General features: G+C 38.5%; 1 protein-coding gene across 1 annotated transcript in view; it reads left to right on the forward strand.

Annotated features, from left to right (window-relative positions):
* The window catches only part of CROCC2 (ciliary rootlet coiled-coil, rootletin family member 2), a 104,811-nt gene extending 86,463 nt beyond the window's left edge, over nt 1-18,348 (forward strand). The window contains exons 29-35 of the mRNA XM_063307787.1: nt 1,209-1,329; nt 3,177-3,340; nt 5,425-5,865; nt 6,710-6,859; nt 14,182-14,313; nt 15,280-15,459; nt 17,007-18,348. Coding sequence (XP_063163857.1) covers nt 1,209-1,329; nt 3,177-3,340; nt 5,425-5,865; nt 6,710-6,859; nt 14,182-14,313; nt 15,280-15,459; nt 17,007-17,090 — 1,272 coding nt within the window. The 3' untranslated portion in view covers nt 17,091-18,348. The remainder of the gene's footprint in view (nt 1-1,208; nt 1,330-3,176; nt 3,341-5,424; nt 5,866-6,709; nt 6,860-14,181; nt 14,314-15,279; nt 15,460-17,006) is intronic.

The raw sequence follows: 18,348 nt of genomic DNA on the forward strand, positions 1-18,348 counted from the left end.
AGTACAGTCCTGATGCATGTTTAGTCAGGAAGTAAACTTCATTAGCACAGGCTTAGTTGTAAGGAAAGCCATACAGCCTCAAACTGAAGATATTTTGATAGACTGAAAATGTGTTGATACTACCTACTGTTTCCAAGACCTCTGGCCTTGGCTTCAAGGAAGAGGATTCAGAGCAGTGTTTAATTTGTACAGTGTGAGTTTTTCAATATTGCATAGATGGAACTTGAGATATACTTGTCATTTTCCAATGCCCATGAAAACTGCCTCAGACAGACCCTTCTGGGCAGGGTTGTGCAATTGGCGGGGGAGGTAGATGGCCATGCCGGGACCTCAGTTCTAACACTGATAAACACAGGATAAAGGCTGAATTTAATTTAAATGTAAATTTAATTAATTAAATACAGTTAATATGAATTTTTCCAGACATGAAAACTATTCAGGTCCTTCAAGAACTTGGATGAAAGTCCTCGCCCTTTTTTACCACTTCCAAATTCAAGGCATTTTGGCTAAGCAAACGCTGATGATAAACTGTTTAGTCCTTTGGGGTAGGGATGGCCATATTTTCAGAAAGGAAGTGTCTGCTGCCAAATTAGAGCGTGACATACGTAGCAGGTGGTCTGTTTCTGCCTGAGACTTGAGCAACACTAACATTTCTAAAATATTAAGGGGTGCTTCTTTCATACCAAACAATTTAGTAATGTGTTTTCAGTTATAGGTGTGAACCATGGAATCGGGTTTTTGTAAGACAAGGAAATCATTTGAGTTCACTTTATGACAATACAGATTTGAGGCTCTCTTATGTGTCAAGATCAGTAAAGGTCTTAGCTAGCTTGGTTGGGAATTATCTCTCTGAGAAATCTGGCAGTATTGTGGATGTTTCAGATTATAGTCTGATTTTTAGCGATCTATCATTTGTTGAAAATGCAGTTACTTTGCTCTAATTTTAAATATTTATTTTATCTAATGTTGTGGTTGATTTTAGGATATGTATTGTTTGCGGTTGCTTTATTAAAATGGATTATATTCTTGTTTTTAGGTCCATGTTGAAAGTTGCCCTTGTGGCTTAATAAAGCAAATTATGGAATAAACAGTGTAAACGAAAATTTAAAAATAAAAGTATGCTGTTTTTTTAACCCTGGATGAGTTTTGTATCTTTCCTGGTGACAACCCAAGGATATCATGAGTATGTCCATATCTCTTGTTTCCAGGATGACCTAAGAATTCAGGTGATGAATATGAGTCATCAGCTGAACGAAATGGAGGCTGATCGTGACCAAACACAAAGCCGTATCCTGCAACTCCAGAAGTTCTTAGCAGACTGCGAGGAAGGTCTGTTCTCTTTTTCCTCTCTTTCTCTTACTTTATCCCTTCATCCATAAGAATTTCTTCACTTACCTATTTTTTGCCTTTGGTTCCTTGCTTGTTTAGTGCGATAAAGATTACAGCTACGGGGCAAGTTGCATACAAAGCAAGTGAAATTAAGCCCTAAACTTCTTCTGCTTGGAGACTACCATTTTAAGTGAAAGAATAGTGGTATCAGGGACAGATGTTTGATCTCTATGCCAGATGTTTCTCTGCTTAGAATTTGCTTTTTTCCACTTATGCATTAAGATTTTGAGGATTTAGAAATCCATATCTGGACTGAGCAGCAGATTCAGGACATGGAGAGAGGTCAGGAAGAGGATTAAGCTTATCCCTCCTTTAACTGCTTCTCTTCTTAAAATGGTAGCTCAGAAAGCTCCTTTTAATTTAAAAAGCAAGTGCTGGGAATTAGTTTATTTTATTTATTTATTTTATTTTCTATCCTGCCTTTATTATTTTTATAAATAACTCAAGGCAGCGAACAAAGCTAATACTCCTTCCTCCGCCTATTTTCCCCACAACAACAACCCTGTGAGGTGAGTTGGGCTGAGAGAGAGGGACTGGCCCAAGCTCACCCAGCTGGCTTTCATGCCTAAGGCAGGACTGGAACCCTCAGTCTCCTGGCTTCTAGCCCGTTGCCTTAACATATACCTGCAAATCATATCTACTTCTCCGGACCATAATCAAGTGGGCATTCCTAACATCTTAAAGAAAAAAAAACAAGTATCATATAGGACCTGTGCTTTTAAAATGCCAAGTGATTGTAAGCCAATGCCAGGTAATTCTCATGAGATGGAAATCATAACTCTACCATTGTTAGACATGTGAAACTCCAGCCCAATTTCCTAATATTGGTGGGTGCTGAAAGGGTTGGGAAAAGGCAAGACCATCTGAGTGTCTTTCTCATAAATGGCTGTTTTTAACATATAGCCTCATGAAGAAATAAATGCTTCATTAACTTAGGGATTTTGCCATTCATGAGAAATGACTAATTACAATCTGACTGTAATTGTTCAGGCATCACACTAAGCTGCCTATGGTTTGTATCTTCTTTTTTTTATCCGCTCAATCATGTCCAATTCTTGGTGACTGCCTGGACAAGTCCCTGCAGTTTTCTTGGCAAGGTTTTTCATAAGTGGTTTGCCATTGCCTCCTTCCTAGGGCTGAGAGAAAGAGACTGGCCCAAGGTCACCAAGCTGGCTTTGTGCCTAAGGCAGGACTAGAACTCACGGTCTCCCAATTTCTAGCCTGATGCCTTAACCACTACACCAAACTGACTCTATGGTTTGCATAGTGTGCCATAAACAAAGTGTCTGGTTTTTTTCCATAGGAGCAGCCATAGGATGTCACTACATTTTATTCATTGATGGACATATGATTTCACATGATACTGGATCCCAGGAGTTTAATGCATCATTTCATATTCTAATCAGTCAGGCATGCACAGTGATACAATTACTAGGCAACACTGTACAGTGAGTAGACCACTTGGTGCTCTCTAGATGCTTTGCATTACAACTCCCAAAGTCCTTTGTCATTAACATGTTGGTTGATGGCGACTGAAGTCCAAAACTTCTGAAGGCCACTAGTTTGCCCACTCATAGTGTAGAAGTGTTTCTCAACCTCAACAACTTTAGGATATATGGACTTCAACTCCCAGAATTCCCAGAATGCTGGTTGGGGAATTCTGGGAGTTGAAGTCCACACATCTTAAAGTTGCTGAGGTTGAGAAACACTGGTGTAGAATAAATCCTTTCACTGCTTAATCCTTGCATTTTGTAACATTTTAATTTTTAAAGTTTTTTCACATTTAGGCAAAAGGGGAACAGATGGCCGTCTGAGCAGCGCACAAGCAGCCTTGATGCTGCAAGAGGAGACAATTCGCAAAGCAGAACAGGAACGCCATGCATCTGCAGAACAGGTGGTCACCCTGGAACGCAGTTTACGTATTTGTCAGGATAAGAACAGAGAACTGCAGGTGGGCATACTCGCTCTTTCGGTTAGGAAAAGATGTTTCAGGTTATAACATAGCACAACTTCCTTTTATATGACATTCCGCTTGTTATACAGCAGCCTAGCCAGCTCTTGAAAAGTAAGTAAATGTACAAAGAACATGCAAAAAGAACAATATTTAGAGCAACCCAAAAAAGTTTAATGACAAAAGGCACTATGAAAAGTTGTTATCATGCAGGATACATGATATTGTGGCCAAAGATGCATTCCTTAAAAAGTGCATCTTTCTGTGGCCAAAGATGCAGTAGGATTTTCTTTTGAGTAAGTCCACTTCATGTTGTACTACAGGAGACTGAAATGGAATGACTAGTACTGACTTTTGGAGGTAATGGGCACTGAAGAATTTTGGTAAATTTAGGCCACAAGATAGATTTTAAAGAATTATCATTGTACAAACAATAACAATATCTCTTTGATGGGGGGGATTGTAGAAAAGCTATCACATCCACATTTCTAAGAGAGGTGTGTACAAATTAATGCAAAAGAATCTCATAGAAGAATTGCTGATCTTACCCAGTTATATAATTAATGTTTTTATTCAATTGGCACTCTTTGCTTAAGACTAAGCTAACATCCACTGTTTGAAAGGAGTTTTATCCAGTGTCATCTGTCTCCATAACATTTTTGTGTTCTTTTCATTACTCTAATGCTACCATAAGGCTATTATATGGTAAGTTTCCATATGAACTGTTACACTGACATGGTGATCTTGGCTGTATGGTAAACAATGATGCTTTTATCTGGGGAGAAAATGTCAAGGTGTAATGAGAAACTGGCTGAGTTGGGACTACCTTGAATAGCCCCTGCCCTTATATTATTTACTACTCATTATGTTCTAATTTATGTAACATTTTAATTTATAAGGAACAACAGTATTGATGTCAATTGTAAATATTTTTCTAAAAACATATTGCATTAATTTATTTCTATTATTACATTTGTATCTATTGCTAATTCTGTTAATTAACACAGAACATCCCCAAATCCCTTTCCCCTTTTTCCTAGTAAGATTTCTGTCTTTATTATATCTTGCATTCTTGTTTTGACCTGATTATTCAAACCTTTCTAATTTTACTACCCTTATGTTACTCCATCGTCATCTCTAAAATTAAGAGATTATGTCAGTGCACTGCATACAGACACCTTACTTTTACTACTGTCAGACCCAAGGACAATGTCGCACTTGCTCTTCTTTGTTCTGTATCATGGATAGCCAAACAGCTTGAATTGCAACTCACATAACCTTGATGATTAGGAATTATATCCTTTCTCAATTACTTATAATGATTTTTATTATTTTGTTGTTTTTATGGTTTGCAAAGAATCTACAAAGAGAACTTCCTTATTAGGCAGATTAGGAACCAAAAGTATATAGCAACCCAAACCACCGCCACTTCCAGGTTCTCCGTGAATAGTCCCAGTAGCTCCAAAAAGTAAAAGCCCCAGGGGAGTGGTATCCACTACTAGCCAAAAGGCTCAGAGGGGACAGGTCAGAAGGGACAACATATCTGCAGCAAGGAGAGACAGTGAGTCCAAAATTGCAAAGCATGGATAGCCAAAGATGCTCCCAAATACATTAAAAGAAAAAGGATGAGTGGACAGGCCTCTGCCCCTTCTGGGAGAGAGCCCATACAGATTATATCCATCTGGGGTGGGCAAAGACCAGGCTCTCTAAATCAGTGCTCTCATTGTCAGATGAGTGGGCATTGCACTAGTCTGTGTTCTTTGACTAGCTATTGAGTGGTGGAGATGCTACTGGTAGTCATCAAAATGAGACTTTAGATGACATCTGTAGTGGCACTCCTAGATATAGGATGTTCCCATAATGTAATTCAAGGTTGTCATGTGCCTGAGATATGCTTCCCAGGAGAGGAGGCACTGATGGGGTTTAAAGGTTCTTCTAACCTTTACATTCTATGATTCTGCTGTGGTACTTTTGTAATAAGGCTCTGATGTCATCTGGCTCTGGTGGCCAGTCCACAAAGTTTATCTTCCTCTTAGCTGCTCTTCTCTCAAGCTTGTGGTATTCAGGCTGTTTTTCCATTATAGGAGAAAGTCAGAGCATTTAAAACCAAGGAAGCCAAACTGGAAACAGAAAAACAGAAGCTAAAGGAAGTCCTAGAAGTGGCAGAGAACAGGGGCACCAAGCTGGAGCTGAGCCACACAGCAGTGGAAGGAGAGCTGCAACGAATGCAAATGAGCCTGACTTCAAGGGATGGAGAGATCCAGTCCCTGCTGGAGCAGATCCAAGTACTTCGATGCCAGTTAGGGGAGCGGGAGAACAAAATTGCGCTACTGCAGCGAGAGCTTGACCGCCTGACCAATTCACTAGCCAGGACTGAAGGCACTGAAAGTCACTTCAAAGATCGAGTACAGACTCTTTCTCAAGCACTCTCCAGTGCTACTGCTGGCACATCCTCCCTGCAGGAGAACATCTCACAACTCCAAAAGGCCCTGACTGCTGCAGAGCAAGACCGTCGGCTGCTCCAGGTACCAAAACTCAGTTGTTCCACGCAATCAGCCATTCCTTTCTTGCACATCTCAATAAAGCATCTTAATATATAAAGTCCAGCAATATAGTGCTGTGCAAATCAGTTCCATTCCAGTGCTGGGTACCTGTTGCACTTCCCCTGTTTTCCTTTGATACAAAGCCATGGTTAAATCACTGAAGGTATTTAAATGAAACAGCTGATGTCAGAATCCAGATTCAGTTGGGTAAGGCTCTGCAGCATCACCTAAATGCAACATCCCTTCAATATTTCACTGAGTGGTATCATGCACTTTTTTCTCCAATAGCCCAAACTCAGACGTTTTGCTAATCTGGCTTTGTCTTCTCCTTGATTAAACCATAAATCTGCGATTGCCAACTTTTTAAATACTCAGGAAGGCATGTAGCTAGAGGACATACTTTGCATGCATATTGTTCCAGATTTAGTCCTTAGCATCCTCTGATAGAGCTAAGAAAGTCCCCTGCCTGAAACCCTTTAGAGCTGCTGCCCAACATTTACATTATAAATTGGATGGGTTCAAGATCTGACTAATTACAGGCAACTCTGTGTGTTCCTCATCATTTCTGGAAGAATATCAATACAAAGAAAAAAACCACACTTTTCATTACTATTGCAGTACAGTTTGTTCCTTTCCAATGGTCTGAGCTGTCTACAGACAATGAAAGAGGCAGGTTGATTTGCCAGATTATCTTTAATCATGGAATTGGTCACTGCTACCAATGAGCCCATTGTCCTTGAATCATTCTTTCAGTGGATTTCTCTTCATTTCAGTTGGAATAATAATAATAATAATAATAATATATAATATTAATAATATTTTCCAGGATCGTTTTGACTCCATGCGACAGGCATTGTCAGATAGCAAGAGGCAGAATCATAGCTTGACTAATACAGTACATTTGTTGCAAGATCGGCTGGCTGATGTGGAACTACAATGCAGAAATCTGGAAAAGCAGAAGCATCGTCTTCAGGAAGTAAGTGATGATGGGAAAGGAGGATTAATTTAACAAGATGATCTTATGGCTGTATATTATCTTGAATCAAGCCAAGTGGGACTCCATCCTTAATTGAAGATTACATGGATTATAGCAAGCCAAGTGTCACAGGAAGGCTCCCTTTGAAAGAGCACATGCCATCGCTGTTGAAAAATGGCAGAACTTCTTTCCACAAAGCTGAGCAATTTTATGAATTATGTTTGTACTTCTGAATTTATTGTAGGCTCAGATTTCCTCTGCTGAAATATTCAACCAGAGGAAAACTTAAAGCTACCTTTAAAAGAAAGTAACAAACAACTGCAACCACCAGATTTAGTACAGTATTTCATTGTATCATACCTTCCTTTCATAGTTAACTTCTCCCAGTTCAATCAAAGAGCATCTCCTGCACTGAAAAAACATCTTTTTCTCAGGTTCTGATCTAAAGGCAACTTAAAAGAATTTCACCATTTTCCATCAAGAATTGTGGTGTTTCCCATCTTCAAGAAGCATGACACAGTTTTATTGGAGGGAGAGAATTGGCAAAAGAGTTCCATGTTCTTTTCGTCTCTGAAGAAAAGGGTTTATCTGGGAAATGCCTCCTTTTTTTTTCTAATTGTTCAGTCAGAAAAGCAGAGGTAACCCAATAATTCCTCATAAGAGTTATTGTGTTCTATTCTAAATGCACTCATTATATTATAGCATTATTAATAATTATTGCTTTTTTATTACCATTTTCAAACAAACATAAAATATAAAATAAAAATATTCAGTTTACAATACACAAAAACAAAGGAAAAAATTACACATAATAATTATTTCTATAGGATTATATGTTTAGTGCCAGAACAAAAGGAAAATGGCAGCTAGAGATAAAATGGACATCTGTATTTGACCTACATTTATGCTTAGTACTCGTATGTGCACAAAGTGGCTTATTCCCAATTATTCATTTTATGCTTAAGCACTATAAAATAGCAGCAAGCAATTTAAAAAAAAGATTATAAACCTATTGCATCCCTGTATAGGAAAACATGCTCATAATAGGGAACCTCTGTATCAGTCTATGTTCTACATGAATAAATACAGATGGCCTGTTGACAAACAATACTGATTGTCATTGGGTTTGGGGGTTTGGTTATTTTTCTTTCTTTTCTACGTAAATTCTACCTAATTTCCTTTTGTATCATGTAAGCCACTCAGAGTCCTTCTTGAGATTGAGCAGCATATAAATTGCAGAAATAGATAAATACAATATAAAATATGGAGCTTTCATATTGTTTTAAGGAGTACAAAGCTCTCCTTAAACAGAGAAATGAAAAAAGAACCTTACAAAATAACTTTTTATCCTTATAGGCGTAGAACCTCTGTTCTTGCAAATGAAGGTATTTGCAATCTTTGTTTTGCAATTCCTCTCCAGTAATTTCTCTATACATACATGATTACTGTTGTCAGATTCTTTGAATGTAGTCCAAATAATGCACTCGGTATTCTTCCTTAAAGTGAAGTTTCAGATTTCACTTACACGGTTACACATGTACATCTTTAGGTTACCTGCTTTCCTTGTCTGTTCAGAGAAGTAACTAACATACAGCGTCAAGGCACTGGTTCAAATTCACCAAACTAATTTGTCACATATGTGTTTGATATCAGCAGGGGCACTCTTAGATTAGCCTAATTAGCAGTAGCAATGGAGATGCATAATCCAAACCATGCGGCAGATCCTTCCACTGAAATTAATATGAGCCTCTTCAAGGTGACCTTCATTCACTTACAGCTCTCAAAAAATTATATCTACCATCACCCTTGTCCCATTTTCCTACCTTAATGCCAATAAATCTGTAAATTATATGGCATTTTCTCAATTTTTAACCAGGTAAGGGTTAAGGGTGTTTGAACATACATATTGTTGGCTGCAGAAGAAATTGCAAGGTACAGTAAGAAATCAGGAATTTTGAGTATTTGGATATCAGATTCCTAATGTGAGTTTTCTCTGATAGACGGCTATATAGAGAAGTAGATAATTGGTATGTAGCTCCTATTCTCATTTCTGATCAAGTGAACTAGAATTGATGGAAATTGCTTCTCAGCAAATTCTTCAGATGCATGTTGGCTGTCCTTGATGTAAATCTTGATGTCAAGAATTTCCTTCATTTTAGTCTGCTTTTGGTAGTGGCTTTGTGACAAATCATGATAAGCAGTGTATTGTTTATACAACACACTAAGATAAAACCAAGCAAACCACATTATGACCTAGCATGATGTATGATGCAGACACTGATACAGTAAGCCGTTGTAGGTGGCTTCACAAATGTGCCATTCTGAGGTGATGATACTACACCCCAAAACAAATGAACAAACAAAAGGTCAAGTGGAACACGTCAGGAGCCAGTTTGACACTGTGCAAAAGAGAACGTTAGAGACGCCACTCTTATTCAATCTTCTGCTCCCATCAGACTCTACAGCCAGCACTTGTTCCAGACATATGTTCACAACATACATGTATGTATCTCAGGAGTTCAGTTGGTTTCTTGATGCTTTCTGAGCTAGGTTGTTTTCTTGCAGGCATTTCATTACCTGCTAGGTAACATCAGTGTGGGGGACAGCGGGGTTTCCTGGCTGTTTAGCTATAGTATCATGCCCTGCCAGGCTTGGTGGGTGTGGCTTCCTCTTTGATGGTTCCTTGATTAGGGTAATGTTTCTTCCTGGTTTATCTGGTGCTGCTTTCTGCTTATCTGGGTATTGGCTGCTGGTGGGGATGTGTTCTAGGCTGTTAATATCCTTCCTAGGCTTTTGACTGTGTCCTTTAAATGATATGTAACTGAAGTTTATCTTTACATGTCTATTGATGGCTGATTTGTCTGAATGCCAAGCTTCCAGGAATTCCTTAGCATTTTTGGATTTGGCTTGATCTAAAATGTTAAGTTTCCCAGTTGAAACTGTAATTGAGTCTGTCCATGTGTTGCAAGACATGTCTTCCTAATTGCCACTTGGTGTTCATGGGTACAATCTGTCAGTCTTCTACCTGTCCATCTTATGTAGTGGCTATTATAGTTCTTACACTGTATGTTATAGATGACTCCTCTTTTTACTTCTTTGGAATTGAGACTTTTAATTTGCTTAACGCTGAATGGGTTAGTACTCCTCTAGGCAGAGCTGTTTTGCAATTTGATGGTCCTCCTAGACTGTCAACTCCTACTCAAGGAGCAGGTGGTGCTGTGGCTGGAAGGCCTTTGCATGCCTCCATCTTGTGTGCCAGTTGTGCCCATTCCTAGACCAGGAGATCCTGCTCTTTGGTTGCTTCCCATTTGAATAAATGCAATCTATTCTACGTAGGGATACACTTGAAAGACCGCTTGGAAGTTGCAGCTGGTCCAGAATGCAGTGGCATAGATAGTTACAGGTGTACTTCAATCCACTCATGTAATACCTCTACTCTGCATGCTGCACTTACTCCCAGCAGAATTCCAGGTGTGCGTGAAGGTGCTGGTTATCACCTAGCCCTTAATAGCATAGAGCCAAGTTATCTGTGGGACCGTCTGCCTCCAATTATTTCTTCAATGATTCACCAGGCTGACAGTGCTTGCTTGATGGGGTTGTTATTATTCTGAGTTATTAAAAAATTGCAGGACACCCTTTGGTGTCCCTTTCAGAAGGAGGAAATCCCTCTGTGTCCCATTTTGCAGCTGTTCTTACTTTCTCCAGATATGGAAGGATTACATATCATCATGGTTAGAATAAATTTTAAAAACCATGACTACAAATTCTGGTTAACCACTTTTTTACTGATGGTCCAATTTCAGGTGCTAAGCCTAAATAAACAGGTAATAGCTTAGACTGCCATGCAGAGCATGTCAATAGATATTCCTTACCACTATGCTTCATTAAAAAAAAATCCGATGAAATTCTCTTCTGTCACATGTGCAAATCTAAGGTGTTTTTGCTGGTTTGTTTGTTTTAAAGTTTTGAAGTAGAAGTTCTGAGGTTCCATGCCTGATGTTTTTTTCCTATGCTCCAAGTGTAAGATTTTTATTAAAAAATCCTGGACTGCCTCTGAGGCTGTGGTTGTTCCATTTCTAGCAGTTGTAAGCATCCCTAGGAAGGGTTAAAGAATGTTCCTGCCAGGTCCCTCCAGAAGTGGTAGAAAGGGTCAGGCCAGGCATTTGTTGGAATTTATTTATTGTTCTTCTTAGTAGATTTTTCTAGCTGCAGAAATGAAGAGGGTGACGAATGTGCTATTTTTCTGTTATGGCAAAATAATGTTATAAGCATTTATCTCTGCAAGCAAAAAATAGCCATATGTATAGTACCACAGAATTCCCCCATGCAAAACCTCTTTCCCTGGGCTGAAGAAAGGGGAGAATCTAGTTAATGAGTTCCAGAACATCAGTCCAGGGAAGGTAATTCATATCAAGCTCATAAAACCTTTTATTGAGGTCTCCAGAGGGGAAATCCGGATATGGCCATTTATTTATTCTGGATTTTGGCCATGTATTTATTCTGGATTTTACCTCTCTTTCCTCTATTTAAAATTTTCTTCCAGTGAGTCTGTATACTACATAAAGGGACAGAAGATTCCTCCCTCCAAACTGTTACTTGGAAATTTTCTCATTTTGCATAGCAGGATGTCCATTAACTCTTGTTCACATCCCACAACCAATTCAGTTCTCTCCCTCTTTCAGTTTGGGATACTTATATTTTGCAACATTGGGAGGGATGCTTTTGCTTTTATTTTTTTCCTTTGGATCAATATCTCAATATTGTTCAGAATGGTTGAACTGCTGCAAAAATAGGGGATGAGTTAGGATGGCACACACTTTTCCATTGTGATAAATGGAGTGGTGGTGTCTATACCTCCAACCCTTTGAGGTAGGCAGGTTGCCAAACTTCCTATGTTTATATATTTGAGATGTATTGCTACCTCTTGTGTGATTTATTAGAGCTACCACACGTGTTTCAAAAATCCAGTGGACCATTAGAGTATTGCAGAGAGATACAAAAAAACTCTTTGCTGCAATCTAGTGGTGCTCTGGAGTTTTGAAGCCCACATACAATAGCTCTAGATTTACTGTATTTATTAAACCTAAGTCTCAACAGACATGAATCCAGACTTAATGGTTGCATCCAGAAAGACAGGACCCTTTTCCAAAACTTTCCTTTTCTCTCCTTAAGAGTAAGCTTGTGTATCAGCTGTCTGGCTTATGGTAAGACTATCCCCAGGCTAAACAATAAGACCAAATCTACTTCCATTTTTAATTAAGCACATTTATAATAGAATCTATCAGAGAAGAGTCAACATGGCCTGCTTAAGTTTAAAATGAAACAAAGCAATGGATTTTGCAACTTGCATTAATCAGACAAAAGAACTCAAACTTATTAGGGACCTTAGGATTCTCAGATAAGCAGTTCCGTGAGATTCTGCATTCTTTACCTCTTAAAGGTAAAGCAAGTTCATCAAACAGGAGGTTTTTTAAGGAAGCGGCCTCCAAGGAGAAAAATTTAGATCAACCAATTTTGATAGCCCGATCAGATGTCTTCTAGGTGATTCCAACTGTAGCTTTTTAGCATGAAGTTGGGTCATAGGAAAATCAGATGGGGGTATAAGATTCAGACAGGTTTTGATCTGGGTAATCTGCATAATCCACATCTAGTTTAGAGAAATATTCTAGCAAGTGGAAAGGAGAAGCTTGGATGAATCAATCATACCTACACATTCCCTTAACTTGAATCTTGGAAAGAAAAGGAACTTCTCTTAGAGACAGTGGTGATAAGGGGAAATTTGTATACAGTATTACCTTGAAACAGGCAATGTATTGCTTCTAGGTGTTGATGTTTCTGTTCTGCACTTCTTTTTCACATTTCTACTGTTACGTGGAAAACTATACCTTTGGAGCATAAAAACTATATACAATGAAAACCCTCAATAAACCCTCCTGTTAGCTTGGATGTTTTTTTAAAAAAAGATTAGGCCAATTTGTGAAGGATAGGTCTATGGTCCAAACTTCCTATTCAGGAGTAATATATGTCTTGGGGAAAGCAGTGCAGATAGATGTCCCCATTTTGCTCTTCTTCTGAGCTTTCCAGAAGTCAACTCCTTGTGGTCTACTGTTGGAGGCAGAACATTGAATCAGAGGGTATCAGCATCTAACCCAGCAACAGCAATGCTGTAGATTCATGCCTTCTTACATGTCAGAAGTTTTTGTGTTCATGCTGAAAGAAGTGGACTAAAGCCCAGCATTTTCTAGATTTTCTTTCTTCTGTATAAAGGAATAGCCTCTAATATTTCAGAAAAACAGATCCCTCATAGTTTTGTGGATATTAAATTGGAGATTCATGTACTGTAGAGCAGGGCTAAACCACCTTCATGAGGTCTAGAAGCATGCTTTTCTAAAACAGCACTAAATAGTAACTTTAGAAAACTATTTGTTCTTTCATTCTTATGTAAACTAGAATGCCCTCCTTGGAAAAAGTGACATTTTTACTGTAAGAGCCTTACTCAAATTGTAAAGTAATTTGAATATTCAGTTTGAAACACATTAACATGTGTTTAACATTGTGTTTCAAATGTGTTTAACATTGTGAAAAAAAATTAAACAAGTCAAACAGCATTTTGGCAATGAGATGGACAATTTACAGTTAAAACACTTTTGTAAATACTAAGTAAGCTAATTAACTCTATAACAATCTGCGCATATAACATGTAATGTTTGTCATACAAACGTAAGTGTGTAATGCTTGCCCACTCTATGATATCTTAGGTCTCCCTGAATAGAAAGTCACTGAAAGAACACTAAACATTTCATGTTGACCTATCAATAGCTTATAGTTGTCTCTTTTCACCGAGCACAAACCATCCTTACTTCTTGCATCTCATCCTGTTTCATGTGCATCTTCGTACCTTAAGTGTTCACCTTCACATCATACTTGCATCTAACATTCTCCAAATCGGTATTGCAAGAGAGATTAGATGGGATGGGAGAACAGAACCTATTATGACCATTAAGAACATGATGGAAAACTTTTGTCGTATACTAGATACTGTATTACTAAAACAGAAAAAAACAAAATGGAATTTCACATATGTGATGTTTTCTACTGCCAAAATAAAGCTACAATACATGAAAGCAGCACAGGGGTACTAAAGATACTGGGTTCAATTGTGTTCAATTGGCTTCATTCATACCAATGCTAAGCCACAACTCATGGTTCATATACAGTAGCTCAAAGTTGTGATCACACATTGTACTAAGCCAAATAATTTATAATTTAAAATTATCTTTGAATTCAATAATGAATAAGGGATTTTGGTGTTCTTTCTGCAGGCAGAGCATGAGAAATTTGGGAAGGAAGATGATACTTTTAGACTCAGTCAGATGAGAGGACAGCTGGATCGATCAATGAGCAGTCTACACCAGGAGATGGAGGACATCATGATGCAAAATGAACACCTGCAGGTCTGTTGGACTTACTGGACCTGGACATTACTGGTTCATTACTAGGCAGATTAATTGTTCACAAGGTGGTGCTACAAAGAGCTTTGTAAACAAAATAGTTCCCTAATGTTATATGATTATGTGTACTTCACAATGCTATTTGCTAGTCTGAAAAACTCATATCTTGTTCTAACAGCCCATTCACCCTTTGGCTGGTTTGTTGATGAACAGCATAATTTACTTTTTATCACCTCTCCTCAGCTGCCTCAAGCACAATAATTAGAGGAGAAAGCAGCCAATGTTCATCCTTAGCATCATTCAATTCCTTTAAAAAGTCATGGATCACATCCTGCTGCATTAGAGAAGAAATAATTTCTCTGATTAGTATAAATTAAATTATAGGACAGAGCAAGATGAGTCACATGAGCAAGTGGCAAGCAAAGAATTGTCTGGGTGCTTTGGGGGATATCTGGTGGAGGATAACCTACATTCTGGGGAATTAATGAATGGCAAGAGGAAACCAGCTAAACAAGTTCCAGTTACGCTCTTTTCTTGTGTATTTTCCACTTGAGCTGCAAATGCACTAAGACTCTGACCTGGAAGAGACCCAGACTACAAAATCCAGCCATGTAGATAACCAAGAGAAAGAAATATCTATTAATGTAGGTCTTCTTCTGTCACAAGAGACCAGTTTAGGCTTGTGGTGAACATGCCCTGTCCTTTCCCTGCTTGCCTACAAGAAAGAAAAAAACATCACTTTAGGAAAAAAAAAGATGTATCAGAAAAAAGAAAAGGGATTGTCAGAAACAAAATGGATGCTTTGGCCCCACCCACAGGTTACCTCTGAAGAAATATGTCCTTCAACAGAAAAAAAAAGATGGTAACCCCTGCAGTTATGGAAGCTCTGGAAGAAAACCTACCTAAGGCCAACATGTTCAACATCACAGCCTCATGGATCTGGATACTATTTTTATGCATTCATTCTAGGTCCAGATTGCAGAGCTGGAACAAACACATGCCCAGCGACTGGTGGAACTAACAAACCAGCATCAGCTAGACATGGAACTGGAAGCAGAAAGACTACGCAGTGCTCAGCTCCAAGCTGAATGGACGCTGCAATCCCAGGAAAGAACCCATCGGCAGAGGGTTAAAAGTTTGGAAGATCAGGTAGGATAGAGATGTAGACTGATTATTTTTTGTTTATTAATTCTTACTCAGTTGATGTCTAAAATCTGTATAAAGAATACTGTTATGCACATTGAAAAGCTTATATAAACTTGCCACGTTTGTATGAGTTGGGATGGTGGCTGAAAGAATGGAGAAAATCTTGGGGATTTGGTTTGTTTGAAGGCAAAATAGTGAAGATATCAAGGAAGAAAAGTTTGTTGCTTTTTCCAAATTCCTCCTTTGTGAATGAACTTCAGTCCAAATATCTTAAAGCAGGGCAGAAAAAAACATTCTATCCGTCAGATTTTCCAGATGAATAATAACTTGACTCTCAAGTATTTAAGTTCAGGAAACCCTATTATTGTATGCAATAAATAAATAAATGGATAATTGTAATTTATTCAATGATCTTCGGTTAAATAAGCCTTAGTTCAATGAGCAAATCTTGGTTGGGTTCCTATTCTTCTAAGCCATTTTTGCCTTCATCCTGATTTGTTGAACAGACCTAGTGGCCTGATTTATGAAAAACATTAAGTCATAAAACCACAATGGCTGGATTCACACATCAAGTTAAGCCAAAACCAAACAAACCATATTCTAGCTTATGAATTTACACATAAAGAACCCAGCCAATCTGTGAATTAAGTGAGGGCTCCCAGGATAACATCAGGAAGAAGATGAATGAAACAATTGATGGAAAGGTGCTAAGTTCAGTTTTAATCTATGCTCAGCACAAGGTTTTCTTACAATGGGAACTGTAACTGTACCATATCCTTGACACGATTCTGTTTGGTGATCCTAAATCAGAAGCATCAATGTATTGGCATTAAGAACTTTTATGGGTATTTTAATATTCATAGTACTTAGGCTACTTCCCAAAGAAAGAAAAGGTATGATTTCTTCCCTCATTGTACCAGAATAAATCCAAATCTGACTATATGCCCCCCTCTTTTTTTAGCTTGATCATATTTGATCAGCAGTTCCTCTTGCTAATGGTAAGTAGAGCTATTTATCAACATGAGGGAATAAAATAGGAGAATCCTTCACACCAGGACTATGTGTAAATCAGTGTGAAATATTTCTTACTATGATTTCCTGTCTGAAGCTCTCTCATTCTTAAACAAGTATTTAAAAGTGAAAAAAGGGTGGAAGGAAGTTGTAGGAAACAATTAAGGATGTTAATTAAAATGATTGAAGATAAGGCTTATGCTCTCCCTACAGTTTTGATTTCTGGAAACTGAACTAGTGTGAAGGTGAAGCATTGGTTTAGACCAGGGAGAACTGAATCTAAATCCTCATTATGGCCATGAAGCTCACATAGTAACTAGGGCCCAGTTGCTATTTCTCAGCTTTATTATTTACCAGGTTTGTGAGCTCAAAATGAGAAAACCCTTAAGTATTTTGGAAGAATATAGCAAGAAGGATGATTTGTGCCCAAATTTCTTTATGCCACTCTGATGAGCCTGATACTGGCCACTGCTGAAGTCAGAACACTGAATTAAATTATCTATTCTTGTTTATCTTTGCCTGTGCTTATATTTCTACAGGTAAATTCTCTGAAAGAGCAATTGGATCAAGAAGTTAGAAGACGACAGGCGTACCTGAGCCAGGTGCTTCATACAGTAAAATGATTGAATAAATCAAACATTGTACTTGGATCTGAGGTGGCCAAAAAGCAGATCCAGCCTTCAGCAGGAACCTTACACTCAAGATTTGGATTCATCCATTTCTTGCATTAGGGCACTCAACTGATTCACGGTCAGAGAAACTGGAGATCCAAGACTAGCAATGCTAGCATGTAATGTTTCTCCACCCAAGCAGCACATACTCTGAACACTTGGAAGGCACAGTAAAGATACCAAATAACTAGGCAGCAAACTGCCAAGAAGAAACCCTGCTGTGCGGGCAGCTGTTCTCTCTAAGATGCTTGAAACCCAGGGCACCAGTGCTTAACTAATTCATTTAGAACATTTGACCAGGAGGGGATTCTCATTTGTTTGGGTCTTGGGGTAGTGTATCCCTGCATGATCTCTTGGAGCTTTCAGTACTGGCTGTACAAACTTTAAAGTTCCAGGTGCCTGCTAGGAACACCCTGCTATTTAAATATCTGCATTTCCATAACTCGTCAGATTATTTTTCCCCCTTGCTGGCAAGTACTGTTTGGTGCACCATGCAAAATCATAACCTCATCTTCTTGCATAATGATACATATGGTGACTACCTGGTTGTCATCACTCACTGTCATTGTTAACCTGTACATCATATGGAAACACAGGAGGTAAGCAGTTCTGCTGGCATCAAAATTATAACACAGTACTGAGAAATTAGGAAGCATAGTGTGACAACACCCAGGGACTTATCAAATCTTTTGCTGTGTCTATGAACATCAAGCCATTTTCATGGTGGCAGGTGGCTGAGATTAATTCAGGCCCAAGTCATTTTATGACTTGTTGGACGCCAGATATGTCAAAGTGTTAACATTCAACATTCCACCCACTCTGCCAGCTGACAGGCTCCAAGGAAATCCCTTCCGGAATCAAACACTGGTTTCCCTGGGAATGACAAGAAGCCATCTTGGAATTGCTGTAAACATCACCTGTTATCATTATTTCACATTTTTTCCTTATGAATATTTGATTTTCCAAATGCATCTTGTCAGTGAATAAAATAAAAATGTAAAACACGTTTCCTAAACTGAGGAAAGCAGTTTGCATTGTTTTATAGAGAACTGTGGTATATGTTCCCACTGATTTGCAGAATGTAGTGTTTAAGATATAGCCCTGAAATGTGGGCAACTTTTAACAAAGTTTGGTGGCAGTTCAAAGATTCATTATAGTATAAGCTGTCAAGCCAGCTGAGGATCACATTTCATGCATCTGATGATGTGGA

Source organism: Candoia aspera, chromosome 6 (genome assembly GCF_035149785.1).
Source record: "Candoia aspera isolate rCanAsp1 chromosome 6, rCanAsp1.hap2, whole genome shotgun sequence".
Lineage (NCBI taxonomy): Eukaryota > Metazoa > Chordata > Lepidosauria > Squamata > Boidae > Candoia > Candoia aspera.